This window comes from Podospora anserina, chromosome 4, assembly GCF_000226545.1.
Source record: "Podospora anserina S mat+ genomic DNA chromosome 4, supercontig 2".
In the NCBI taxonomy this organism is placed as follows: domain Eukaryota; kingdom Fungi; phylum Ascomycota; class Sordariomycetes; order Sordariales; family Podosporaceae; genus Podospora; species Podospora anserina.
This window is the reverse complement of record NW_001914835.1, coordinates 132,785-158,927: the sequence shown is the minus strand read 5'-3', so window position 1 is coordinate 158,927 and position 26,143 is coordinate 132,785. Positions and strand designations below refer to the sequence as shown.

General features: G+C 52.3%; 9 protein-coding genes across 9 annotated transcripts, besides 2 other annotated features; 6 read left to right on the top strand and 3 right to left on the bottom strand.

The window, feature by feature from the left end:
- Positions 1 to 1,634: 1,634 nt before the first annotated feature.
- On the bottom strand, positions 1,635 to 5,977 carry PODANS_4_2490 (uncharacterized protein; the record flags this gene model as incomplete). The annotated part of the gene is made up of 2 exons (XM_001903865.1): positions 1,635 to 5,579; positions 5,645 to 5,977. The coding sequence occupies 2 exons, from the start codon at positions 5,975 to 5,977 to the stop codon at positions 1,635 to 1,637; spliced, it is 4,278 nt and encodes a 1,425-aa protein (XP_001903900.1).
- Positions 5,978 to 7,072: 1,095 nt separating this feature from the next.
- PODANS_4_2480 (uncharacterized protein) lies at positions 7,073 to 9,010 on the top strand (the record flags this gene model as incomplete). Its single annotated transcript, XM_001903864.1, has 1 exon — positions 7,073 to 9,010. The coding sequence occupies one exon, from the start codon at positions 7,073 to 7,075 to the stop codon at positions 9,008 to 9,010; it is 1,938 nt and encodes a 645-aa protein (XP_001903899.1).
- A 473-nt stretch (positions 9,011 to 9,483) lies between these two features.
- On the top strand, positions 9,484 to 9,579 carry PODANS_4_2470 (uncharacterized protein; the record flags this gene model as incomplete). Its single annotated transcript, XM_001903863.1, has 1 exon — positions 9,484 to 9,579. The coding sequence occupies one exon, from the start codon at positions 9,484 to 9,486 to the stop codon at positions 9,577 to 9,579; it is 96 nt and encodes a 31-aa protein (XP_001903898.1).
- A 184-nt stretch (positions 9,580 to 9,763) lies between these two features.
- On the top strand, positions 9,764 to 10,752 carry PODANS_4_2460 (uncharacterized protein; the record flags this gene model as incomplete). The annotated part of the gene is made up of 2 exons (XM_001903862.1): positions 9,764 to 9,971; positions 10,070 to 10,752. 2 exons carry the CDS (start codon positions 9,764 to 9,766, stop codon positions 10,750 to 10,752), a joined length of 891 nt encoding a protein of 296 aa, XP_001903897.1.
- Positions 10,753 to 13,603: 2,851 nt separating this feature from the next.
- Positions 13,604 to 13,684, top strand: a tRNA (tRNA-Asp).
- Positions 13,685 to 14,106: 422 nt separating this feature from the next.
- Positions 14,107 to 14,223, bottom strand: a tRNA (tRNA-Ile).
- Positions 14,224 to 14,601: 378 nt separating this feature from the next.
- PODANS_4_2450 (uncharacterized protein) lies at positions 14,602 to 15,779 on the bottom strand (the record flags this gene model as incomplete). Its single annotated transcript, XM_001903861.1, has 4 exons — positions 14,602 to 14,786; positions 14,846 to 15,201; positions 15,260 to 15,360; positions 15,417 to 15,779. The coding sequence occupies 4 exons, from the start codon at positions 15,777 to 15,779 to the stop codon at positions 14,602 to 14,604; spliced, it is 1,005 nt and encodes a 334-aa protein (XP_001903896.1).
- Positions 15,780 to 16,360: 581 nt separating this feature from the next.
- PODANS_4_2440 (uncharacterized protein) lies at positions 16,361 to 18,532 on the top strand (the record flags this gene model as incomplete). Its single annotated transcript, XM_001903860.1, has 2 exons — positions 16,361 to 16,732; positions 16,874 to 18,532. The coding sequence occupies 2 exons, from the start codon at positions 16,361 to 16,363 to the stop codon at positions 18,530 to 18,532; spliced, it is 2,031 nt and encodes a 676-aa protein (XP_001903895.1).
- Positions 18,533 to 18,994: 462 nt separating this feature from the next.
- Positions 18,995 to 20,317, top strand: PODANS_4_2430 (uncharacterized protein; the record flags this gene model as incomplete). The annotated part of the gene is made up of 5 exons (XM_001903859.1): positions 18,995 to 19,660; positions 19,759 to 19,775; positions 19,848 to 19,896; positions 19,967 to 20,128; positions 20,201 to 20,317. The coding sequence occupies 5 exons, from the start codon at positions 18,995 to 18,997 to the stop codon at positions 20,315 to 20,317; spliced, it is 1,011 nt and encodes a 336-aa protein (XP_001903894.1).
- A 2,487-nt stretch (positions 20,318 to 22,804) lies between these two features.
- On the top strand, positions 22,805 to 24,062 carry PODANS_4_2420 (uncharacterized protein; the record flags this gene model as incomplete). Its single annotated transcript, XM_001903858.1, has 2 exons — positions 22,805 to 23,252; positions 23,314 to 24,062. The coding sequence occupies 2 exons, from the start codon at positions 22,805 to 22,807 to the stop codon at positions 24,060 to 24,062; spliced, it is 1,197 nt and encodes a 398-aa protein (XP_001903893.1).
- Positions 24,063 to 24,514: 452 nt separating this feature from the next.
- On the bottom strand, positions 24,515 to 26,038 carry PODANS_4_2410 (uncharacterized protein; the record flags this gene model as incomplete). The annotated part of the gene is made up of 1 exon (XM_001903857.1): positions 24,515 to 26,038. One exon carries the CDS (start codon positions 26,036 to 26,038, stop codon positions 24,515 to 24,517), a length of 1,524 nt encoding a protein of 507 aa, XP_001903892.1.
- Between the last annotated feature and the right edge of the window lie 105 nt (positions 26,039 to 26,143).

Genomic DNA, 26,143 nt, shown 5'->3' with positions numbered 1-26,143 from the left:
ACCTGGAAACCCCCCACAGCATTCAGCTGCAACAGCAGCCTGCAAGGCCAACTCACCAAGCATCTCTGGGCATCGTCCCACCACCCATAATTCCTCATCCTGGGGTATGGTAACAAAAAGACAAACATTTTCCATCTTCCTTTTCCAGCGCGGTTAACAACGTGGCATTCCTTGATATAACCGCCCGAAAAGTTCTAGATTCCATCTTTCTAAGCGCTTGTCTCGCTCTCGGTCCCCGGCAGTACAGTAAAATAAAAAAATGCAGGGACGACGGCATGCCCGTTGGTGCCAATACGCCAAAATCTCGCCAGTGTTGAATTTATTTCCGACGACGACCACAACCGAAAGTGATTTTTTCCGTTGTAAATTTAAGGATAGCCCAACCATTTCATTCAAAACTTTCTCGCCTCGGCGGCGGCGGTTGTCGCGTCTCTTGCTGGGGAGAAAAGGATGGGAAATTATTATTCTCCTCGGAAATAGAAACCGGAGGCTTGCATTCGGCGAATCAGATGTGTTTGACAAAATGTCAAACTTTGGGGGCATCATCAGACTGTGGCCAATGATATCCTATACATCTATATCCTCGAACACAGCTTCATGGTCTCGTGATCTTTATCATATTTCTTCCAGGGTACCTGTGTGCTCTGATCAACGCTGATTCTCGCGACAAAGACCACACACACATCCTCGAGGGTTGTCAACGGGTGCACCTTCCGATGACATGCATCTTCAGTTCGCTTGCCTACCCAGGTGGCTGTCTCACATCCTCCAACTAATAACCAGCACCTGTTTGCCCCCTTCCCGCTGGTGTTGGACGACTCGAGATAATAAAAACCTGAAAGAAACTCACCTCCTCTGACCACCACCGAAACGCCACCGGAACACAGTCCCCCCTCAAACTCTCAGCCCTCCACAGCAATCATTGCTCCTTTAAGAAGTTCACAATCCATGTTGTGCAACCCTCCCCCCATCCTATTAAGTATTCCTTTCCCATCTCCCAGCAGTCCTCGGATCAAAACACATTATTCACTTCATTCACACATCTTTTTTCAAGCCACCTAGCTAGCTTGTATGTCACTCAAGAAATTCTCATGCTCAACTACCTCCATACGCTGCTTCTCACCCCCTTTTTCACCCCACTCCATCAGAACGAGAGAGAAAAAAAAAGTCAAAACTCCCAAGCAGCAAAAGTAGCAAGCCTATATGACGAATTACTTCTACACTTTCAGTTTGGTCATTGCCTATGTCTCAACAATGTTGTTGTATTTCCCATCCTTCCCCCCCGCCCAAAACACATCGCCTTAAACCACCGACCCACCCACCACCACCACCACCACCATCCCTTCCAAATCCAACATCATGATAGTTATGAGAACAAAACAGACAGAAGAGAGAAAAAAGAAGTCACATTCATCTGGTGTGTGTTGTGTGTGTGTGTGTGTCCCCATCCCATTAATAACATCAACATGAAAAAAAAATGAAAAAAAAAGACAGTCCAACCCCCCCACCCCCCGACGCCCACATTCATTTTCGTTCCCTAGGTACTTTCTCGCTCACTCCCTTCCCTTCAGCAATAACAGCAAAAAAATCATCATGACAAAAACCCCACAAACAATCCTCTCCTCTCCTACCCCTCAAACCGCAAACAAGCCCCCACCCCCATTCTTTCCCCCATCCTTACCCGCCGCCGCCTTCTCCGCAAACTTCTTCAGAATCGCCGCCTCCTCGCTCCCACCATCCCCATTAACACTCGACCTCCCAGCCGCCGTCAGCTCGCTAAACGCCGCCGTCACCGTCTTCTCAGCATACTCGCTCGTCGTGAGAAACCACGCATCCGCCCTCGCCTTCTCAACATACCCCCTCAGCTCATCATCCTCCCACTTCATATTCTCCAATATCTTCTGCTGCGCCTGCTCGTCCAAGTTCCCAAACCGTCGGTCCACCTCCTCCGTGTACACCCCCAAACACTCCGAAGGCTTGACAAACGGGCTGAACTTGTCGTCTGAGAGTCCTGTTGTTGCGTGGTGGGCAGTTAGCATGTGATCCAGTCCCTGACAAATGAACAACTTACTCTGCTCGTAAACAGCAAAGAGGGCATGATAGGTAGCCGTGTTGCCCAACAACGTCAGCTGCGCCTCGTCACCCTTGTTCTTAGTCTGGTTGACAGCCTTCCAATCGTCGCGAACAAAACAGCGACGCCATATCAGCCGCACCGCCTTGGCACGTTCCTCGCCCTTGAGGCCGTACTTAGCAACCTTGAGGGCCAGACAGAACGGGTCCGGGATCACGTGCTCGTACTGCTCGCCCAGGTCGCCCAGCGTGAGCAGGTCGATCAAGGTGGCAGGATGCAACGCCTCGTGCTTGAGCAAGCGAGACATGCCGTCCTCAAAAATCCGGTGGAGCGCCTTTTGCCTCTTGGGAATCAGCACGGCTTGCTCCTTGAGAAGAAGCTCCAGCTCCGCCGACTCGTCAACCCCCTCCTTGATGATGGGCAGGATGGTCTTGTAGAGAGTGTCCTGGATCTTGATAATCTCCAGCTCTTGTTCAATCTTTTCCAGGTTGATGCTGGTCTTGGCCAGAAGATCAGTGAATGCGCTGCTGGCGTGGTCTCCATTCGTGGACTGTTCAGCTTCCTCAGCCATAAAGGCCAGCTTGCCCAGGCTGAGCTCAATCTTCTTATTCCAGATCTGCTGCTTGCAGCTCAGACCCAGATTGAGAAGAGTTTCGGCAGCATGGTCAATATCGTGTTCTCGTTGGACATCGTTGATCCATGAAATCTTGGCCAGCTCAGGCTTGGCCCGGAGGAATAGCGTAGCAAAGCCATGTCTGTCGTATGGAAAGTCGAGAACGGCCTGGACTCCACTGTTCTCGAGCAGGACCTCATAAGCACGGAAGGCAAAGTTCGCTCCATAGTCGTCAAATAGCCTGCCCATACGCTTCTTCTTCTCTTCAACCTGGAACTGCATGTTCTCGGCGTTTTGGGGGACGGCGCTGGCGGCCTTCTGCTCCATCAACAGAATCTGCTGCACAACGACTTCGGCAAGGGCGTCAAAGCCCTTGTACTCTTTGGCAAGCTGGATAGCCTCCTCCCAGAGTTCAAAGTCCTTCAGACGGGTTACCTTGTCATAAACCTCCTCCGCGTACGCCTTCAGATAGAGTTTTCCGCGTTCCTGAATTTCCGAGACTTCACTTTCCGTAGCCCACGAGGCCTGGTCGATCAATGATTGCAGGTATTGGCTGATCAAAGGTGGCAGCAGACCTCGGGTTGACTCGAGGAGAATTTTGTTGGCGGGGTTGCTCTCTTGTGCTGGTTGATGAGAGTCGAGCCACTTGAAACAGAACTCAACAAGTCGCTTGTGGTTGTGAATAATGAGATGAGTAGCAGACCAGGGCTCTGGGAATCCGGTGCCGCCCGGGACCTCAGTGCCGCTCACTCCATAGTCATTAGCCCTGGAGAGACGGAACTTCCGGGCCTCGGCAAGCGCTCCGTTCTCGACAGTAGCGGCTTCCCATGCCAGTCGCGTGATTTCATCATCAGAGTTGACAACTCCCTTTGTGTAGATGTACTTGATGACCTGATAAGTCCAAGCAAGGAAGATGTCGAATCTCCAGACGTCATGAATAAACCAATGCCGGACAGGATCAACCTCTCCGACCGCCATGTTGAGGTCCGTTTTTTGGCTTTCATGAATCCAGGCAACGATTTCCGTGACCACTGTTCTCTCTCCTTGTGGTCGCTGTGCGAGGAAGTCCTCATGCTTCTGCCACACATATGTTGCAACCGCCAGTTTTTCGGCGTTGTAGAGCAACTTCCAGCGGGTTTGGGCATCCAGCTCAATCGCGAGCTCGCCAAGGTAGGAGATTAGGCCATCCAGATAGCTGATCCGTAGCCGAAGGTTGTTTTCGAGGGAGGCTGAGATGTTGGAAATGAAAGGTGTCTTGGAGCCCAGGATCTCGCTGCTGAGCAGGATAGCGGCTGTTCCAATATCCTGCGCGGAAAAAGGAAGTTGCCTCTTGCCCCGAAAGACGAGCGGGTTGTCCCCCTTGACCCCAAAGAAGACGGCCTGCTCGAGCTTGCTCTTTGCTGTGATTTGTGGCGGCTGGTTAGTAGTGAATCGGTCCACATCCGTCACGGCAACCCTGACAGTCCCAACACCCTGCAACAAGAGCACGACGGCTGGATTTTTGGTTCTAAATCGGTGGATACGCTGCCCATCTTGACCCGGATCATTGCTGCTGGGCTCTTCGCTGCCGGAGCCAACCACGTGTAATGAATCCTCATCTCGAAAGTCGATCACGTCCTCAAACGTTGGCGGTAAGACATGAGCGTCGTCCAGCAGTTGCACGTCAGGAGACTCGGGGAGCAAGCCCATGGAGGCAACAACTACGGCCCGGTCAAATACGACGAAAGCAACAAGTGCTGGACGTGGTAGGTGGAGTCGGGGTTTCTCGGCAGCAACAGGTCTGACGGGGGTGGTGTATGAATTTATCGGGCGAACAATACCAAGTCGATAGTCACCCTCCTCGATCGTCACCTCCACAATGGCATATCGAGACTGGCGCCTGTCCGAGTGTGATACTAGCAACAATCCATGCTGTACCGTGTCGATCCCTTGTTCAAGGTCATACTTGTTGAGTCGACTGGCACTAATGTATTTGTCTTCAACGCCTCGTGGTACAAAGGTAAAGTCCAATACCTCAAAAGAATCCGGTGTGAACTCCTGAGCTTTCTTGTCGGTTGCGCGGACTGCTTCGCTCAAGGCATCTCGCAGAGGAAAGTCGATAAGCAACTCGTGCTGACCGCCACGATGGATCTTCCAAAAGCATAATCTCCCTTTGGTGGAAGCGGCGGCAATGATGCGCTCTCCGACGTTCGACCCATGTGTTGCCCGTGCGGCTGCAATGTCGGTCCGAGATGAGGAGCCAGAAAAGGCGTTGCGGATGTTGCCAAGGAAGCCCACCAGATTGTTGGACAAGCCGTCGCGGAGGAATTGGACGGAGATTCCAGGTCGGCCGTGGGTATCCCTGACGCTCATGTAGGCAAGGCGACCACTGCTCAGAACAAGGACGAAGGCAGAAGTTTCCGCGTTTACAATCTGAAGGACATGCTCTCCGGAGAACATACCCGGGATGGTGTCCTCGACCCCGTTCCGTTGCTGGCGGATGAAGTCGAGAGTAGCGGCGCTCGCAATAGATTCCCAGTAGGCGATTTTGCCGCTGACGGGCATGACAACCACCAGACCCGGTTCATCGGAGGCGGCGGATGGTGGTACTAGGGAGCCGAGCGGTAGAGGGTCGTTGACGTGCTTCGAGGGATAGGGGAGTGTGAAGACGAATGTTTCGGGAGACGAGACGGTCGATGCATATGGCCAGACGAAGGCGTGCGTATGGGTGAGGGTCAGGGCATAGCCGCTTGAAGAAAAGATGGCACCCTGCTGTTGGTCTTTTAGAGGAGTTAGCATCACAAGTCCACGTGGAGTTCCCTCGCCCAAGGGTACAGGCAGGTAGGTCTTACTCTGCGCGTCGGCGCGGAGCTTATCCGGCAACGCTGGCAGCTTGCTCACTGTGTACGCATTGTTCTGTGTCTGTAAAGAGTAACTAGTCAGCATACATCGAGATCATCCATGGCGCATGGGAGACATACCAGAACAACACTCCCATCGCCCTTGTTTGGTCTCTCGCCGGCCTTTGGCTTCTTGAAACGGACACTGAGCTCCCGTCGCGGCACGCCGACATTCTCAATGCCGTCGCTCTTCGCGCCAAGCAGGTCGAGCTGGTCCGACTTCACCTCAAAGTTCTCGGGCGCGGCAGTGGCAGCGGCATCGGGATTCGCAAAAGTCGTTTCCGACAATGGCAGTCTTTGCCGTTTCGCTTTGGGTTGTTGTGCTGAATTCTCGCCGCTCAAAGGTCGCTGACGACGGCGACTGCTGCGGGTTCCCTTCGCGGGCCCGCCTTCTTGGAGAGTGGGCGCAAACATCGAGTTCGCGGTCGCGACTTGATGTGGTGATGTTTTTTTTTCTTCAGGTGCTGATGATGCGCGACCTGGCGACGGGACCGCCGATTGAGAGAGACGCCACTGGGGTTCGTGGAAATCGGGTAGTCGATGCTCTATCTCAGCATGTCTCTGGTGGAATGGGTAGGATGCTCGAAATCGCTGATAAAAGGTAAATACAGGCTGCTGTCGGGTTCTGGAGAGGGCGGAAGAGGATGGAATTGAAGGGCGACGCTTCTTTTCGGTTTGACCTTTCCACAGGCACGAGTGACGAAGCCTTCAGCGATTGGCCTGTGTTGACTTTGGTCGAAAAGATATTGATACCTGATTGGCTCCGAGCCGCAAAACGTGGAGACCAAGCTGCCAGTGCTTTCTTCGCGCTAGCACCCGATTGGGGAGCACGGCCAAGACTGTGATCTCCACCGCAAAAATAGTGTTAAATCGAGACGTTGGGAGAGCAGCATCTCCAGGTGATTTCAGGATGTAGTGAGCGCAGCTAAGGTCTAACAATGCCTTTGTGAACCCTTAAACAAAGCTGTATGTCTTTGAAGGGGAATTTTTAGAGCTTTGTAGCCAGTTATTTTGATGCTTTGTATCCAATGCAAAGGTATGGCATGGCGGTATAACCGAAGGCCATCGTTTGATATCGAAGTCTCCCCCTAACAATCCCCATGTTTTCGGAAAAGCCTTTGGGAACTTTCCTCTCGACCACTACCTTTTCACTTCCTTTACACTTGGTAGTTGTGATCCCTCTTTACCTTTCACCTCATTGTTTTCTTTTTTGGCCATAGCTCCCTCTTCTCATTCCATTTTCTCGCCATCAGGAGGAAAGGCCGCGCAATGGGTTAGTCCACCGTTGCAGTCAGCAAATTCTGGACTTTTAGGGGACCACGGACAGTGAGTGACATCATCGCGGATTGGGGCTCCGTCGCGGTATATTCCGTCGCAACGACCACCCACCACCAACGACACACTCACTATCCAACCTTGTCGGCGTGGAATAACCAAGATAGCAATCTGGCCAATATCTCTCCATTTCGATATGTTTTCTGGCAATAGAGAGACTGAGAATCAACAGCCATGAACCGAGCGGCCACATCCATCACCATCACTGACCCCTTTGTCAAGTACACGTCCCTGATAGCTACAGGTGCTTACAGCCCTGATGCGGCACAGTACCGTCTCGCACACCACCTCCAAAAGATATACACAAGACTCAAAGACTACAAACCCACCCACGAGTATCGAAGCAGGCTGGGCCAGATTGCCAGAGCCATTGATCCTGTCACCACGAGTGCACATGGAGGAGACGATATAGCGTCTCCCACCCATCCCATTCGTCGGAATCCTCTCTTTTCCAAACTTTTTCAGCGAGACGACAGCAAAGACAGTCTTGCCCTGACAAGAACACTCACTGACCAGCAAGCCGCTCTCCATGTAAACTCTCCCAAAGGGCTTTTTCTGTCGGGCGAGGTGGGCACAGGCAAATCGATGTTGCTCGATCTCTTGGCCGAGGGTCTTCCTACACAAGGGAAGAAGAGGTGGCATTATAACACATTCATGCTTCACGCCTTTTCACGGCTGGAAGAATTCCGAAAGTCGCACTCCAAGGTCTTGTCAACACACGGCGCAGAGTACTCGCTGCTGTGGATAGCAAAGGAAATGGTTGAGCAGTCTCCCATTCTCTTTCTTGATGAGTTTCAGCTCCCTGATCGAGCCGCCAGCAAGATCATGAACAATCTTTTCATTGCCTTTTTCCAGTTGGGTGGTGTTCTCATTGCTTCGTCCAACAGAATGCCCGAGGAGCTTGAGAAAGCCACGGGTGGTTACTACTCGCCACCAACCACCGGTGGACTTGTGGAAAGGGTACTAGGGTATGGCAAGAGTCAGTATGGCGAGCTGTTTGGGAAGACGAGTGATTTTGCCAGCTTTCTGGAAGTTCTGAAGGCTCGATGTGACTTCTGGCACATGGAGGGCACGCGGGACTGGCGGAGAAGGGAAAGCCATGGCAGTGCTACTCTCCCTGTTGCGGAGTCATCTGGTACTTTGCATGCCGAGAGTTGGCCAGCAAGAACAGCCGTCAGTACTGCTGAGCATGGCCATGAAGAGGTCGAAAGCAACTCTTCGGCACAGGCACCAGCGATGTATTTCCTACCATCTCAAAATCAGGAAACATGGCAAACCATTTACTCAGACACTGGGGATTGGGAGCCATACTCTCACATAGTGTATGGGAGGAAGGTAACTGCTCCCAGACAGCGACACGGAGTGGCGTGCTGGAGTTTTGATGAACTCGTGAGATCTCTAGGTCCCGCAGATTACATCAGTCTGGCGTCCAACTACCACACCTTCATCATTGATAAGATTCCTGGTTTGGACTTTTCCATGAAGAACGAGGCCAGAAGCTTCATCACCTTTTTGGACGCCCTGTACGAGTCACGCTGCAAGCTCATTGTTCGTGCTGAGGTCGGCCCTGATGACTTGTTCTTCCCGGAGATGAGGGCGTCGGGTAGAACAACGGACGGAACTGGGACCACTCCGGCCCAAGTTGAGGTTGTCGATGATGCTACCTATTCCGAGACCATTGCAGAGGTTTTCCAAGATCAAATGTCCCCCTTCCGGCCCAACATCTCTACTTATGCCGACTCCAGAAATGCCAAATATGATCCGGATCAGGACTCGGATTTTGGCAAGGAACAGGAGAGCAAGATTGACTTTACCAAAACCGGGGGTTTCACCGGTGAAGACGAAAGATTCGCGTACAAGAGAGCCACGAGTAGACTTTGGGAGCTATGCAGCGGGCAGTGGCATGCTCGGGAAGGGGATTGGTGGCGCCCTTTGGCGAGGGAGGCTAGGCACTGGGAAGGCAAAGAGGTATCGAAGCCTATGCCTTCACCCCTTATTAACTCACCCAAGAGCGAGATTACCATGGGTGAGCCTGTAGAGTTGGATGAGACTGCTGGCCTGGAGAGGCATAGAGTTCAAAGCTTGAAGGAGGGCGAACGCCACACGACCTAAGCACATGGTTCCGTGTAAAACTTAGCAACTGAGAGCCAAGTTTTTATATAGCTTGACAGAGATTTCTGTCCTGGAAAGCACCCTGGCTGCCTTCGAGGATCTTCATAAGGGAAGCGATGGCGCTCCTTGCTCGTGGTAACCACCGCTTGCTTGCAGTATATGTATGCGTTTAGTCGCGACGTTTCTTGTTTGCTTGCGGATTACGTTTGGTCACAAAGCTTCAAATTTCAGCACCGCCTGTGGGCGGTGTGGCTACTAGAAGCTCGGATGATTCTTTTTTAATATTTCTTTTTTTTAAAAAAAAATTTTAAAAAAAGTAAATCGCTTTCAATCAAGTATATAATTCAGAGATCAATTCGTTTATAACCCACTCTCTTGTCTCTTCTTTACATTCGTTTATAATCCTCTCTCTTTTCTCTTCTTTACATCAACAATTCTTCCTTTTCCCTCTACCTAGGTATATTACAGTCAAGATGCAGCACACTATCAAGACCAGCTCCTTTATTCTCTCTCATACACACGCCAAGGGGTTGGCAATCCCTCGTGTACCGGTCGATATGGCAATTTAAGAAGTCTAACTCTAAGAATTACAGGCTTGATTAAGGTTTGTTAAGATAATCTCCTGGCTGGCTCTTTCCACCTTCTGTGTTCTCTTTGTTGACTGTCTAGCGTAGCGCCCGTAGGTCTACAAAATCATCACGACTTTCCACAATTTCCACGATTCCCTACAAAATCCACCACCTTACAACCAAAATGCAGAAAAACGCCATCAAAACCAGCTTTTTTATTCTTTCGGATTCACACGCCGAGAAGGGGCTGGCGATCCCCAATGTACCAGTCGACGTAGCGATTCACTGTGGCGACTTGACCGAGGAATTCAAAATCCACGAGTTCCAAACATCTCTGGACCTCCTCCACCGCATCGATGCCCCTCTGAAACTGATCATCGCGGGAAATCACGGTTTTACACTTGACAAAATGGCTTTTGAGAAAAAAGTGGCAGAATTTCAGCAGCTTTACCTGGCTCGGATACAGATCTCAACAAAACCGAATATGGAGATGTCGGAGAGGCCAGATGCTTGTTCAACTCGGAAGATGTCGTCTTTCTAGGAAAGGGCATCCACAGTTTTGCCCTCCGAAACGGAGCGAAATTGACGGTCTACGCCAGCCCATTCACGCCATCACTCGAAGCAGACGACTGGGGGTTTCAGTACAAACGAGGAGAGAACCACGAATTCAACATACCGAGTGATGTCGACATTGTCATCACCCACGGCCCACCGAATGGGATCCTCGACCGTGCAGCGTCCAAGCAGAGACTCGGATGCGAACATCTCTTTGCTGCTGTTGCCAGAGCGCGCCCAAAGATGCACTTCTATGGGCATGTTCACAATGGTTGGGGGGCCAGATTTGTGGCATGGCGGGAAGTACCCAGCGAGAAGCCAAGTCACTTTAGTGACATCAACAACGAGGGGTCTGTTTTGGTGGAAAATCTTGGGAGTATTCTTCCGGGGAAATGGGATACGGAGGATGTGGTTCGAGAGAAGGAGAGCCGGCTGGAAGATTTGCGGAGGAGGGGTTACAAGAGGACAAGTCATTGTGCCGGGGATGAGCAGCCGATTGGGGTGGGAAAGAGTACTTTATTTGTTAACGCGGCTATTCAAGGGGCGAAGGATGGGACACAGTTTCCATGGGTTGTTGATATTGAGTTACCTGCTGCTGTCGCGTTAGAAGGATGTTAATAGATATGATGTATAAGCTGATGGGCTTTGGAATTTGATACTTTACTGAGAGGCATGTCAGTACCTGTGAGTCGTCTCCTGCTTGTATAAATTGGACTTTTACTTCCTTCAGCTTCGGGAACAGATGACGTTCTTAGAGCCATGGAAATAAAATCTAATGACGCACGCAGTCCATTCAAGACATATAACACGGGCTAGAAAGTGTTCAAGCTGTATCTAAAAGACTGTCCGTTACCTGTTCAGGCCTTGGAACTATCTTAAAACGCAGATAGACTATGTTTGAAGCCTTACCTAGCCAAGGGGTTCATAAGTCTAGAAAGACAACTGAAACACACCGACTGATTATTTTGAAAGCATTTTAGTAACCCTGATGAGACTATCTTTTCAGCAATATCAATAACTACATCAATAGATATCCATTGCCTTAGTCTTGTTTTTATATCCATCAATCTCAGTTTTGAAGGCCACTGTACCAGTGCTTCTGGCCTTTACACAGTCTCTTACTTTCAATGGCAAAGATGGGATCAAAATTCTGTTGAGATAATCTGATATATATACTTCCCCTCGATATGAATGCCATCCATATGATACCTCTTATCTCTATTCTCTGATTCTCCGCACTCAGCGTAACCGAACTCTTCACCGTTTCAAACCTCATAGCCACGCCGATACCTCATACTACATTCTTATCCCTACTTTTCTCTAATATCCCGCCATCTCAGGTCCCTCAAACCCCTTGATATGTCTTTGTAAACACTTGACCTTACCCAGGAGCGGGCCGCGTGCCATGACCACGTCAGCAGCCCTCAACACTGATTGGGATGGATGAGAACTTTGCCGTGAGGTTTATCTCGGTTCTCAAGCTGAGTTGTTGATTGTCTCTATGCTCGAGGGAATGTGCTAAACTTTTATCAGTTCGCAATATCTGAAACAGCAGCGTGCAATCATGGAAGTTTGTTCACAGTGAAAGAATTAGGTAGATATCACGATGTCAGGTGGGCAGATCGGCCATCTTCGAAGACTGTTGACTAGCTTCGATGGCCTGTTACTATTTTTGAAGGCCTATTAACTAAGGTACCTGGTATCTTAGAAGGTCTGTCAATTACCCACCCCAAGGTATCATCAGAGGCCTATCGTTCTAATCATCCTCAGTGACATGTTTGCTGATATCTTTGAAGACTTGTTCATCTGGCTCGAAGTGATGCTCTCTCATGTACGGGCTGCCTCATGTCTGCTTAAAACCCCTATGTCAAAGTCTCTCGGGATTCTCGCCTTCATGGCAGGAGACCACAAGACATTCTCACGTGAACAGGCAAGGCGTAAGCATGAGAAGGCCGAAAAGGAGATAGAGAAAGAGATACGTAGGCGACCAGTGCAAGCGGAAATGGGCCGGATTGTGGAGAAGAAATTGAGTACCAAGAAGGGACAATTCAAGCTTCAACTGTATCCATTTAGACCCCGTCAGCAGGCCCATGCAAATGTTAATGCAAGGGAAAGAGAAAAGTCCAGGTCCAAGTCCAAGTCCAAATCACACTCAAGTCACTATCACCATAGCTCTCATAGCCGCCCTTCAGAGCACGCCGCCTGGAAACAACACCCTCCTGATCGTCCTCACAAATCTTCGGGTAGAGACGCTGATAGGGGCCGGTACAGAACAAGACACCACGCTGAGTCTGCCAGTGACCTGGCCAGCGTCCTGTCCAGCATCCATCTCTCTGACGAGGACTACGAGGGCCATGACGGCAGCTACTATGACGACGATGGTGATGCGCATGAAGAATACCCACACGCACCTCATACCCCTCCTCAAGGTCCTGCCCCGGATTTTCCTCCGCCACCACCTGGGATCCATGCTGGTCACCCTCCTCAGCATTACTCGCAACAGCCTTCTTCTAACGGGCAGTTTGTTTTCCCCCCGCAGTCACAGGCACGGCCGCCGCCGATGGGACCGCCGATGCAACCGGGAGCGGGACCGGGGATTAGACAACCGATGGGACAACCGATGGGACAATCGCCTATGGGATCACCGCCTATGGGAATGGCAGCTTCACAGTTCATGCCTGGGTCTATGCCACCACCACCGCCACCGCCACTGCCACCGCCGTCACCGGGAATGACAGGGCCAATGGGTGGACCACAGTTTGGAGGCCTTGTCAGGACAACCGATGGACATGGGAATGCCTCCGGAAGTTCAATTCCCGGGACAATTGCCAGGAACACCTCCTATGACACCACCAGGAGCAACGGGATTCATGCCGCCTGTATCGGGAGAGTGGGAAGAATTTAAAGAATGTCCGGCTCGGCGCAACGTGCTTAAGCACTTGGTTGGATAGAGCTGGGGAGGAAGGTACGAAGGGATGGACTTGAATGATGCTTTATGCTGGACGTAAAGATCGAGCCATGGGGATTTATTACAAGTTTTGGAAGTCTAGCTTGAAGCTGAGTCCACCTATCGGGATGGGAAATTTAGAAGTTGTAGTTGCTTTGCGACTCTAGTTGAAACAATTCGTGTGTTGTGTTGCTCTCTTGCTCCCGCGTTCCCATCACTTATGCCCCTTACATACACCTCATTGACCCAGACTAATGGGGGTAAAGCAGTATCCTAACACAGCAGCAGGTACTAGCTGTCAGAACTTACAACTCGCGTTGAAGCACCTTCAACAATCTCCCTAGCCAACCCACCCCTACCCACTCCACCCCCCAGCACCCCCTTTCCCTCCCTCCTTCCTTCCCCCCAACTCAACCCAACCTTGCCAACCTTCCCTCCCCTACCTCCACATATATACCCAACCCCCTCTCGCCTTTCCAACAGCCCCACAACACTACACCAGGTGTCCACACCAGAGAAAAGTCTTCCGTAGTATAGTGGTCAGTATGTGAGCTTGTCACTCCAGCAACGCTCGAGACCCGGGTTCAATTCCCGGCGGGAGAGATGATACATTTTGCTTTTGCCTCCCATATCTTTCCTGATTGCAGTGTCATCATTTTGGTCTTCGTACTCTTGGCCGTTAGAGAGTGGGCGTGGCAAAGTTGGCTGGGAATGAATGCATGCAACAGCATGATACGTATGTATGTACAGAGTTGAAACTGTGCGATGAAAACTTTTTTTGATGCCATCTAGGTATCCAAAACTCAGCACCAAGTTGACTGAGGCGAGAAGAGAAAACACCAAGGCGAGGACAGAAACAACCTGTCATGGGGAACTGTCAAGACAGCGCTGATAAGGACCATTCGAAGCTTGACCCTGCACCGATTTAAAACTCAACGTAAGATGGCGACCACAAAAGCCTCACGAGCAAGAGTAAAAAGGTCTTTCAAGAGTCAGCAGAGGACTTGGAAAAACAAAAGATAGGATGCCCAATAACAGGATTGAACTGTTGACCTTCGCATTGACTACATATAACACACAAGGATATCCTAGTGAAGACTGTTATATTAGTACGACGCTCTAACCAGCTGAGCTAATCGGGCTTTGGATGGGAGATGTTTACAGCAGTCGGATAGTCACAAGATAATATCACTCTCTTCACCAGACCACAATCGGCATGGCACTGCCCCTTGGGTAACCCCTATTTTACCCTTCTTCATAAAGTATTTCGCTATCTTGTGCTTTCAAGATTCTCATCATTTTCCAGTTCCAAAATCTTTTACGCCGTTTTACATGCTAAATACCATATCAAAACCCAGAGAAAAAGAAGCAACCCCCTGAGCTGAGCAAAGGGTACTGTTATACACAAATGTCGTTTTATATCTCTTCTTCAAGAACCACCACAACCTTGCTTTTCTTCTCTCGTGCTTGTTTCACCAGGCACCTCTCCCCACTTCCACCCCTCGCCCCAGATCACTCCCTTAAACAAAAGGAGGCAGCCTAAAAGGATACCCCGGGTTCTTCCCCCGAAACACGCTCAGCAAAAACGCATACGTGAAAAAGAACACCCCACCCCACGCCAGCACCGCAACCCCCTGCGTCTTGGAGTCCCCAATTCTCGGCACCTTGATCGCAAGGGAGATGCCCGCCAGAGACAACAAACCATCTATTTCCAATTATTAGCACATGCTCCCTCTTCTCAGTTGACTTGATAAAAAAACTTACAAAGAGCGGCAACAATCTGCGTCTCCAACCCGTACTGGCTCTGGAACCCAGAGGCAAAGTAGCTGATACCCCCCTTGCCATCCGAAGCAACGTACGGGACCTTGCGGATGTGGTTGTACATGTGGCCCGAGGTGAACAGAAGAATAGAGATGAGCGTGACGGCGGCCCAGATGTTGCGGGATTGGAGCACGGGCACAATGTAAGGCCAGGCGACGTACGAGGCTGTCAGGCTGCCGAGGGTGAGGACCGTGGTGGAAATCCAGCGCATCCAGTTGATTGGTCTTTTGACGGGGGGGTGTGGGCGGTCGGGGAGGTGGCGGGCGATCCAGGTGTGGACTACTTCGGCGATTTGAGGGCTGAGGGGAGAGGTTAGCTTGAGGTTGGGGTAGAGGAAGGAGGAAATAGGCGGCTTACCCGTTGGAAAAGTCATAACGGAGGGGCTCGCTGTTGGCGACGGCGTGGGGACCGACGGTGGGTGGGAAGAGGAGGAGGACGGGGGCGGTTTGGAGGCCGAGCTATATATCCCATGTTAGATATGTTTTTCCTTGTTGCATGTTCAGGGAGCTCCTACACTCATGAAAATCTCTCTCCCGTCGGCAAAGTCCAGAGTACCAAACAGAACCCTCGATTCACCAGCCTTGTCACCCTTGACCCAGCTGCGCGCAAGTAGATCCCACTCAGGCTGGAACTCGCGGCAGAGCTGGCAGTTGAAGCGGGAGTCCATGGCGGTCAGGACCACGGCGGCGGTGTAATCGCGGGGTTGACCGGTGAGTTCTCGGTAGGAAGCATCGCTGAGCTTGATCGGGGCGGCGGATGAGGAAGCAATGGATTTGGCGTGGAAGGAGTTGAAGCGCTCCTCGGTCGTCTTCTTTGCTGCCAGCGACCCGCCGGCAAAGGCCAGCGAGGCCGTCAGGAAAGCGGGCAGCCAGCGCATTGTGTGATTTCGGAGGGTGTATGAAGAAATGAAGGTGGTTGTGGGCGGTATTGACGACGACGACAGCGACGACGTCTCTCGATAGCTTCTTCTTCCAAATCCAATCCAATTCCAACTGTGTCCTCAACGTCAGCGAACACCGTTGCAGTGGACCTGGAGCTCTCTGCCAGCTGCACCCCTGCAGCTTCCCGTAGCTTGGCAGTGTCTGACAAGGCTGCGAGCCGGCCCGGCGACTGCACTGTCAGCGGCTGTCATATCTTGGCAGTAGAAGCTGAGCAGTGGGGAAATGGTGGGGGCGGATCCAGCTAGGCTGTTTCGGGCAGATTGTTTACTCTCAAACCTGGAGTTCGCAACGCTTTGGTCCCCTGGCCAGCACTGGCGCAACCACTTTCTCTCCGTCATCACACCTCACCGTCGCCCAAACCTCACTGCAACGCACACCCCCTGAATCTTCAAGACTCCCTCGTGGACGTCAATCCAGTTTTACTAACCCAACAGTCTTTTGTTATTCTTCTCGCGCTCTTGCGCGCATCATTACGTGATCAATGCCGTCGAAAAACGCGTCGTCGCACCATGTAATCATGGACTCTGAAAAGGTTGCGAAAAATGTCCCATTGATGCCAACCAACCGCCTACACGACAACGCTAACATGTTTTATGCGATTCAGAGAACCCAAAAACTCCACGAACTTGACCTCCAATACCATCAATCCGCCCACCAGCTAGAACTAGTCATCCGAGAAGAGGACGCGCGACGAGCCAAAGTTCGGCAACTCCTCCTCCAAGACGAAGCCTCCACCCTCAAGGACCAAATCACTCAGCGAGATGCGCGCATCAAAGATCTTGCCGACCAAGCCGACGATGTGCGCCAGCAACTCGACAGTCTGCACGAACGGTGCAGGAGACAGGAGAAGGTGATGCAGACTCAGAATCGCGAGATTTCTAATCTAAAGGTAACATCCCCCCTCACCCAGCTCCCTTGCACACTCCTTCAAATATTAATTTCATTTCTATAGGAAGAAATAACAGCCTTCTCCCACCTCTCGGTCGACTCCTCCAAAATCCTCACCGAAAAGCTCGCCCTCTCCCGCGAGCTCTCCCTCCTCAAGCCAGAAGTCGAACACCTCAAGTCCCAGCTCGCCCACCAAAAGGACGTCCTCGCCGAGAAGCTGGCCCTCGAAAGACAGCTTAACACGCTAGAAGTCGAACTCGCCAACGAGAAGCGCGCCGCGCAAAAGGCTGCCCTGCTCCAGAAGCAGCAAAACGAGAACCAGAACCAGGAGGAGGAGGAAACGCTCAGAGCACAAATCCGGGAACTGGAGAAGCAGCTGGCCAAGGAAAAGAAGACATCACAGAAGAGCGCCGAGGTGGAGGAGGAAATCCAGGGGTTGAGGGGGCAATTGGCTGCGTTGGAGAAGACTCTTGCTACGGAAAAGAAACAGGCTGCGCAAAAGGAGAATGCGATGGCAGAGGTACAGGAGGAGTTGGAGCAGTTGAGGTTGAATGTTCAGGAGTTGGAAAAGGAGAAGAAGGCTGCTTTGAAGAAGGCGGCCAAGGCGGAGAAGACTACTGACGGTGCGGCGGATGGGGAGGAGGTTGAGCAGCTAAAGGAGGAGCTCACAAGCCTCAAGAAAGCCCTGGCGCAAGAGCAAAAGGAGACTGAAGCTCTAAGGAAAGAAAACGAGCAAGCGGTGGAAGACGCCGAAGAGCAAAAGAATGCCCTGCTGAACAGGGTTGAGAAGCTGAAAAACAAGTACAAGGACACGGTTGAGGAGCTGAAGAAGTGCAGAACTGAGCTGGAAAGGGCGAACGAGCGGGCGGAGAAGGCAACGGCTAAGGTCCCTGCTATCCCTGCTGGGCTTGGCAGCACGACTACTGTCCCTCTGAAGAAGCCTGGCGCAGCCAAGGCGAACGCGAAGAAGAAGAGGACGGTGGATGAGCTGATGGTGGATGAAAAGGTGCTGATGACGCCGGGGGGAATGGACGACAGGCCGAAGCGTCCTCTTAAGAAGAGGGGGTTTGACACGTCGGTTTTGGTGGAGAAGTCGACGTTTTCGATCACGCCGTTTTTGAACAAGACGGTGGGTTCGATTGGGGAGGTGGAGGGGACGCCTACTGTTGCTACGGTGGGGGTTAAGACCGCCGCTGTTGCTGCGCCGGCTGAAACGATGGAGGTGGATGAGGAGGAGGAGCAGCATCCTGTTGCTGAGGAGGCGGGTGAGCCAGAGGGTGAGGTGGAGGAGGCCGCGCCTGTTGTGGCGAAGGGGAAGAAGATGGTGGAGAAGAAGACTCGGGGTAGGCCGAAGGGGTCGACGAATGCGCCTAAGCCGTTGGAGCCTTCCTCGCCTGGGAAGGCAAATGAGGATGCGCCTGTGGGTCGTGTCAAGAAGATGACTGCTATTTTGCCTTCTTTGGAGGAGGCGGACGTGGAGGGGGAGGCTGTTGTTTCCAAGCCAGCGGCCGCAGATGCCGCGCCTGGAAGGCAACGTTCTGTGAGCGTGGAGCCGGAGAAGAAGAAGAAGAGGAAGTTGGGCGGTGCAGCGCCTCCGACTATCTTTGAGGAGGACGAGGACGAGAAGGTAGTTGAGACAGCGAAGCCGGTGGCGGCTGTTGGTGGTGTGAGGAAGAGACCGCCTGTTTCTAGGATGAACAAGGGGCCGGTGGGCAAGGTGATTGGGATTGGTGGGTCAGGGAAGGCCTTTTCGCCGTTGAAGAGGGATAAGAGGGGTGTGGGAGCGAGCTTTCTGGCTTGAGATTTTGTGTGTGATTTATTCATGATGGCATAGGAGTTTGTGGGCATGGGAATGGAGTTTGGGTACATTACACTACATACATGTGGGACTTTTGGGATGACTGGTTGTATCAGTTATTCGAATGCATACATTGTTCAACTTCAATTGGTCTGGTTGTGGGTGATTTGATGTCGCTGGTGATGTTGAGAGTGCTTTGTCGTTCAAGACATGTCGATAAGCGAGCTTTGATACCCGATAACTCGATAATCATAATGGATTAGCCCATGCCAAGATGTAAAAGTTCGGGTAGCTGCATTTACAAGCATCAATTCTGCAAGCTCTCGTGCTCATCTCATCAACACTCGCCAAATACGACAACATCTTTTACATTGTCAATTTTCTTTTTTTCTTTTGTTCCAAACTTAGTTCCGGTTCTTCGTTCTTACACAAATTTAAGGGACCCTCACAATCGCACTCCTCACAATGAGCTTATCCTGCCTCCGGGCGCCTCTCCGGCTGGCAGCAGCAGTCCGACCCGTTAATCGCACCCTCCTCTCGCTCTCGCCATTACCATCATCATGCTTTTTTAGACCCACCTTTACAACGCCATCACCAAACAACAACCCCCAATCTCGCCCCTCCTCCTCCAGCTCCCAGTGGAAACAACGCCAATCCCGAGACCGCTTCGCCCTCGCGGCCAGAGTCCAAGGCCTCCGCTCCCGCGCCGCCTTCAAGCTCCTAGAGATGCAAGAAAAATACTCCCTCTTCCGGCCCCGCAGGAACCAGATTGTCGTTGATTTGGGGTACGCCCCTGGGTCGTGGTCGCAGGTGGCACTTGACGCGACGGCCCCGGACGGGAAGGTGATTGGCATCGACTTGTTGCCTGCGCAGCCGCCAAAGGGGGTGAGCACCATCCAGGGAAACTTTCTCAGCAAGGCGGTGCAGGAGATGTGCAAAAATTTTGTGTTGGAGGCGGATTTGAAACGGAGGAAAATGGAGAGGAGGCGGGAGTGGGCGGCAAAAAAGAGCATTGAGATAGATGAGGGAGAGGTGGAGGAGAGGGGGAGTTATATCGATTTGGAGAGGCGGTCGGCGCAGCAGGAGGAGGAGTTGGAACAGGAGAAGGGCATGAATATGAGGGTGGTTGATGTAAGCTTTTTTTTTTTTTTTTTTTTTTTAGTTTTTTTTTTTTTAAGGAAAAAGGGGGGAGTAGAAATGCTGACGAGGAAAACATAACAAAACAATAGGTGGTGTTAAGCGACATGTCCGAACCCTGGCCCCAAACTCAAGGATTCAAAATCAACAGCATAAGTAACCCGTATTTGTCTCTACACAGGTTGATGAACACGAGCGGAATTTCTCTCAGGGACCACGCGGGGAGCATGGTAGGTTATTTTCTTTTGACATCTCTTCAGAAGTGGTGATGATGACGATACATGTTTGGGGGAAAATTAGGAACTCTGCAAAGCGGCGTTGACGTTTGCCAGCGAAACACTGAAACCGGACGGGCACTTCGTGTGCAAGTATTACGAAGGGAGTGGCGACGATGAGTTGAAGATGGTGCTGAAGAAGATGTTTGCAAAGGTGCATAGGGAGAAGCCAATGTCGTCGAGGAAGGTGAGTTGTGGCTCTTGTTCATTTTTTGGTGGAATTTGATGGAAACATTGGTTTACCTGACATATATCATAGGAATCGAGAGAGGCCTTCTATGTGGCGCTGAGAAGGAGGGAAGATGTTACGTTTGAGCATGTGGACGGGATGTATAAGATTCTTCAAGATGGTGAGGTGGTCTGTGGCATTGTGTAGTATATCTGTTGTGCATAGTTGGGACAGGCCTTTGGTGGCATCAAAAGCTGAGGCTGCAATGGGCCCAGTTTCTCACTCGAGTCTACTTCTAATTCAATGTTTGGTTCGAGATGATTTGGCATGAGTTAGCACGCATGACTACAAGGACCAAAATATGACATTGTAGGGTTCTGAATACACTACTCTGACCATTGGTTATCCAAATACAAACGCTAGACTGGTGGACGAAGAGTGGCATGCTCCAACTGATCGTCTCAATCAATATTAGACCAAGTTTATTCCCGGTCTACAACTTCACACTCTAAAAGGCTCACACTCTCCTCAGCCACAATGTCACCTCGGGCCTGCTTACCGTCCTAATTGCCGTGAGCCCTTCCCGGGGATCAATCATCGTCCTCAACGGAAACAAAACAACAAGACTGCTGAAATTGGGAGACCGGGGCGAGTGGTGATCCAGGTGACATTTTCAAACCGGAAAACTCGGGAGTCAAGTTGAGGTAAATACCTGCTCTCTCCTCAGTCGGTACCATAGCCCGAGATCTCCCCTGCCTACCCTTCCCCAGCTTTTCCAGCACTTGCTCCATCTTGGGTATGTGTAACTGTGTGACGATGTGGCGAGGTGGTGGCGTGCACCTCCTCGGATTCCAGCTGTTGCTGTTCCGGGCAAGCAATAATGAGGTGCATGATCTCTTACAGGAAACGAAGGGACCCAATGATTGATTCCACGCTGCGCGGAGAGCACATGCCTGGTAGATAGCACATCATCAAGTGTATTATCCTCCCCCATCCCGCCTAGGTAGGCCACCGGTTTGTTGGCTCCGTGTGCCGAACAAGGCACAATCTCTCTCAATGCTTGTTCGTGTGTACCCAGTGATCATTGTTATTCCTTGCCGCCCAAATAATACAAGCCTTTTCCATCGGGCTTTTGACGCCGCTTCGGCTAAAGCCTGGCATCCCCCCCCAGCCAGCCCGGAGAGTTTTTCTTCGGCTGTGTGTGTGTGTGACCCTTCTCGTTGGGATTGTCAAGACAAAAAGATATGCAGCGTCCAAGGTGGATGTGCCGGCTAATACATGGGCTTTGCGGCTTAATGGGCGCGGCACTATAACCGTTTATAAGGCAGCCAGCAAATAACAACGCTCTGTTTCAGATGATGGCGTATTTTAGCCATCTAAACTGCCGCTTGGTTCCAACCAAAAAAACAAAGTAGTACCCGGACCACCACCACCCCTTGTTCCCAGCAAAAAGCTACTGACATGGTTGGTCCCTCTCTCCCTCTCTTTCACACATACACACTTTGCCGCCCCTGTGAGAGCGCACCACGCAACCTGAACACTCAAACAGCCTGACATTTTGTGGAGACCCCGCATTTTGCAGCTGGACCAAATCCGATCCCTTGGGGGGAGGGGGGAATCGTGCATTTGCCTCTCAGACATTGTCCCGCTCCTTCCAGTCAAAGGTCAGTGCCTGAGTAGTGAGGGGGACTGTCGATACTGGACATGTCGGCACTTCTAGAGATGAAACAAACGTGACCAAAGCAATGCTCACCATTGTATTCTGGTCCTGTTGCCACACTTCGGACGGAACCCTTCAGGGTCCTCACACCCCCTTTCGAACCTGATCATATGAACACAGGTTTCTGATGGCACCATACCTCTCACAGTATTCATCCAACCGCAGACAATCTGGCGACCGCCCTCAGTTCCGCATCCGCATATTATCTTGGCGGTAGTCGCGATTTCTCCAACACGGCTGACGGCTCGGAGCCCCCACTGCCATTGAGCAACGATCGCCATCCCCCCCGGTGCTTCTCCACAGCAGCTGATGATGGTGGCTGCAAGGGGTTGGGCGGCGCCACCCTCTCCCTCCTAGGATCCCAGTGTGACCAAAGGGGCAAGATCGAACGGCCGTGCATGAGATGGTCGAATACCCCAGATTGCACATGGCAACCCCAATAGAGAGCAAGTTCCCTCTTCCCCACAATTTCCCTCGCAAATCGTAGTGGTAGCTGCCCGTTGGCCTCCCACCAATCCAGAGTAGGGCCGGCCGTCGTCGCCTGAGCGTAAATGAAGCTGTATATGAAATGCCAGATGGGGATCTTGGACCTGTCCAGTCGCCTTGCTCGGCACTCAACACCAGCCCCGCACCCTATATTCCAGCGGCGACTGCTCGGCGCGGCTCAAGCCTTCCTCGGAGGTTCCTGGCCGAGACCACGGGCCTGTCTTCCTGATTGCAGAGAGATCTCCTGTGTGCCTTCGAGCCGCGTGAACCATGTGAGCCAGGGAGGCGAACCGTGTGTTGGGCAGTCCTCGTCGAGGTTGTTGTGTTGACTTGAAGAACTCTCAGGGGGGTAACACGGCAACGCCAAGTCCGCGGAGAGGTCCCCTGGTATAAAGACAGACCACCCTCCCCCCCTCGGCAGAAACAAGATCTTCCTCCCTCAGGCCTTCATACTTTCTGCAGCAAGTGTACTCGCCCCGTCGTTCAACATGAAGATCACCAGCTCCGCCGCCGCTCTGGCGCTCGTCGCCTCAGCCGTTGCCGCCCCTTCCCCGACCACCCAGGACAAGCCCACCAAGAGACAAGCTGGTTGCGCCTCGGCCGTCTCCCTCAACGCCCAGACCAACGTCTTCAAGCAATACACCCTCCACGCCAACAACTTCTACCGCAAGGAGATTGAGGAGCTCGCCATCCCCAACCTTTCCGACCCCTCCCTCGAGGCTGCCGCCCGTAAGGTTGCCGACACCGGTTCCTTCGTCTGGCTCGACACCATCGCCAATGTTGACAGGCTCGAGCCCGCTCTCGCCGAGGTTCCTTGCAACGAGATCCTCGGTGTCGTCGTCTACGATCTTCCCGGCCGTGATTGCGCTGCCAAGGCCTCCAACGGTGAGCTGAAGGTTGGCGAGCTCAACAGGTACAAGACTGAGTTCATTGACCGTAAGTAAATCCTCAATGACATCTTTACCAAGGAAAAAAGACGACTGACAGCTGTGTCAAGGCATCGCCTCCATCCTCAAGGCCCACCCCAACACCGCCGTCGCGCTCGTCATTGAGCCCGATTCGCTCCCCAACCTGGTCACCAACTCCGACGTTCAGGCCTGCCGCAACTCGGCCGCCGGCTACCGCGACGGTGTCGCCTACGCGCTCAAGACGCTCAACCTTCCCAACGTCGTCCAGTACATCGACGCCGGCCACGGCGGCTGGCTCGGCTGGGACGCCAACCTCAAGCCCGGCGCCGAGGAGCTCGCCAAGGCCTACAAGGCCGCCGGCAGCCCCAAGCAGTTCCGTGGCATCGCCACCAACGTGGCCGGCTGGAACGCCTGGGACCTGTCCCCCGGCGAGTTCTCCTCCGCCTCCGACGCCAAGTACAACTCGTGCCAGAACGAGCGCACTTACGTCAACACCTTTGGCCAGCGCCTCAAGGCCGCCGGCATGCCCAACCACGCCATCGTCGACACTGGCCGCAACGGTGTCCAGGGTCTCCGCGAGGAGTGGGGTAACTGGTGCAACGTCGACGGTGCCGGCTTCGGCCGTCCCCCCTCGGCCGACACCGGCCTCGAGCTGGCTGATGCCTTCGTCTGGGTCAAGCCCGGCGGTGAGTCGGATGGTACTTCCGACAGCTCGGCTGTTCGTTATGACAGCTTCTGCGGCAAGCCCGATGCCTTCCAGCCTTCGCCCGAGGCCGGTGCCTGGCACCAGGAGTACTTTGAGATGTTGCTTCGCAACTCTAACCCTTCCCTTCTCTAAGTGGTTGATGCTTGGGAGAGCGGGAAAATGGGCGGGGGTGAAAAATGGAGCAGAACCTAGGGCGGTCAGTTGGTTAGCTTTTCTTGGTCTTCTCTAAGGGGGCGCGCCATCCTGTGCATATAAAAGATCGTTTGCTAGGTTTTGTTTGGTTGTTGGGAGTGTACATACATACAATGCATTTGTATTTCTTTACCATTTGTGTTTGTGGAATAATGGTGACCTTTGCTTGGTGATGAAGGACTTGAAACTGAGCAAAACTGTAGTGACAAGTCTTCTGTGATAAGATGTCCAAGACGGGCGGCGAACTAAGGAGGAGTAAGCAAGCCAGCCAAGCCAACACATTCCCATGATAGAAATCATAGAAATCCGCTCACCAAGACTTTGGAGGTAACGCTGGCTTGGTTAGATCACCCTCCGTCACGAGTTGTCCAAGAACATAATCCGCCTCCCTCTCACCCTCGCTCCGGCATCTTCCTCCATCTAGTCCGCACAAAATTCTCCCTCACCTTCTCCTCCAACCTCCCCACCCCCTCCATCGCCCCCTTCTTCACGACCATATCCTCCCCTCCCACCCACCCATCTAACACCCCCCTAATTTTCTCCATCAGTCCAAAAGTCAAGTAATGTGCCGCCCTCGTCGTGTCTATAAGCGCCACCTTACTCCCCTTCACACTCCGCGGCACCTCCACCCCCCCTATCGTAACAACCACCGAATCGCTCAGCCCGCTGATAAAATACTTGTCATCTTGCACCATAGGCGAGCCACAGATGCCGTGCCACCATATGTAGCGTTGTATACAATCCGCCAAAAGGTCAAACGTTTGCAAGAAGCGGGTGTAGATTGAGATTATCATCAAAAAGGTTGCTGTATCAGGCGGAGATGCGGCAAAGGAAGAGAGGATGGTGTGGAAAAGGGAGGCTGATTGAAAGAGGGGGTTGATCCAGGATGTGTCGAGTGGTTCAGTGCCGGTTGGTTTGTTGCCGTCTTTTCTTATGGAGGGCTCGTTCTTCTTGGCTAGGGTGTGGTGTTGGTAGATTTGTAGCTGGAGGCGGGCGAGTTGTTCTATTGGGTCTTGGTCTGCTGGTGCGTAAGCGGTAGGTTGTTGTTGTCGAGGTTGAGGTGAGGGTTGGGGTTCAGGAGGGGTCTGAGTTGAACGGAACAATGGGTGAAGCGGCGGTTGTGGTTGTTGAGGGGCTCTGAAGGTGCTTTCTGTGTAGATACTCCCACGAGCGTTGGCGGTAGCGGCCGGGCTGTCATGGGGGAGGTCGTCAAAGCTGGGCAAGAGAGCGTTGTAGCCTGCTAGTCCGATGATGGGACCACCATATCGAGCTGGTGCTGAGCTCTTGGCTGGGCTTGTTGGTTCTGGGGGTGTGGCCTCGGTTGAATTTGAAGGTGAGGATGATTCTGGATCAAGGTCTTCAGCCGCTTGTGAGGTTGATTGCACAAGTTGATCGCCAAGTCGCCGGCCTTTTTTGTAGTGACTCCTCGTCCACCCGGGCGGCCGAGGCAGTCGTGGCCTTCCTACCGAGCCAGGCTCGCGGGGAACACACTCAATTTTGGCATTGATACATCGGTTGCAATCTTTTTGATCTGGTTGGCGGATGCAGCGCATCTTGAATCCATGACACTTGACACAGGCGGGTGGACCACCGTCAACTGTTCGGTTTGGAGCACGTCTCCTCGTGCCCTTTGGCGACGCGACCCTGGGGGTTGATGTGGTTGTTGTTGTCGCGTTGTCATTTGGGACGGGTGCCGGTGATGGGCTGTCCACTGAGGGGCTGCCATCATCAGGATCGGGCATGATGAGGGTGAGGCGTGTACTTCGGTGATTTGTGCTTATCCGGATGTTTTTTGGCCATGTGATATGGTGGATTTGTTGAGGACTGCTTGCCCGCTGTGGGCGGAAATGTCCGGCTGTCACTAGCCGTAAGCGATAGGTATCCGTAATATGCCGGCCGATTTCAGCTGGCGCCATAACCGTATTACTTACAGTTGTTAGGTAACCGCTCCCAAGCCTCGGTACCCAACCTTAAACTAACCTACCTCACTATCAATGACAAAAAGCAACTTGCACTTTCAC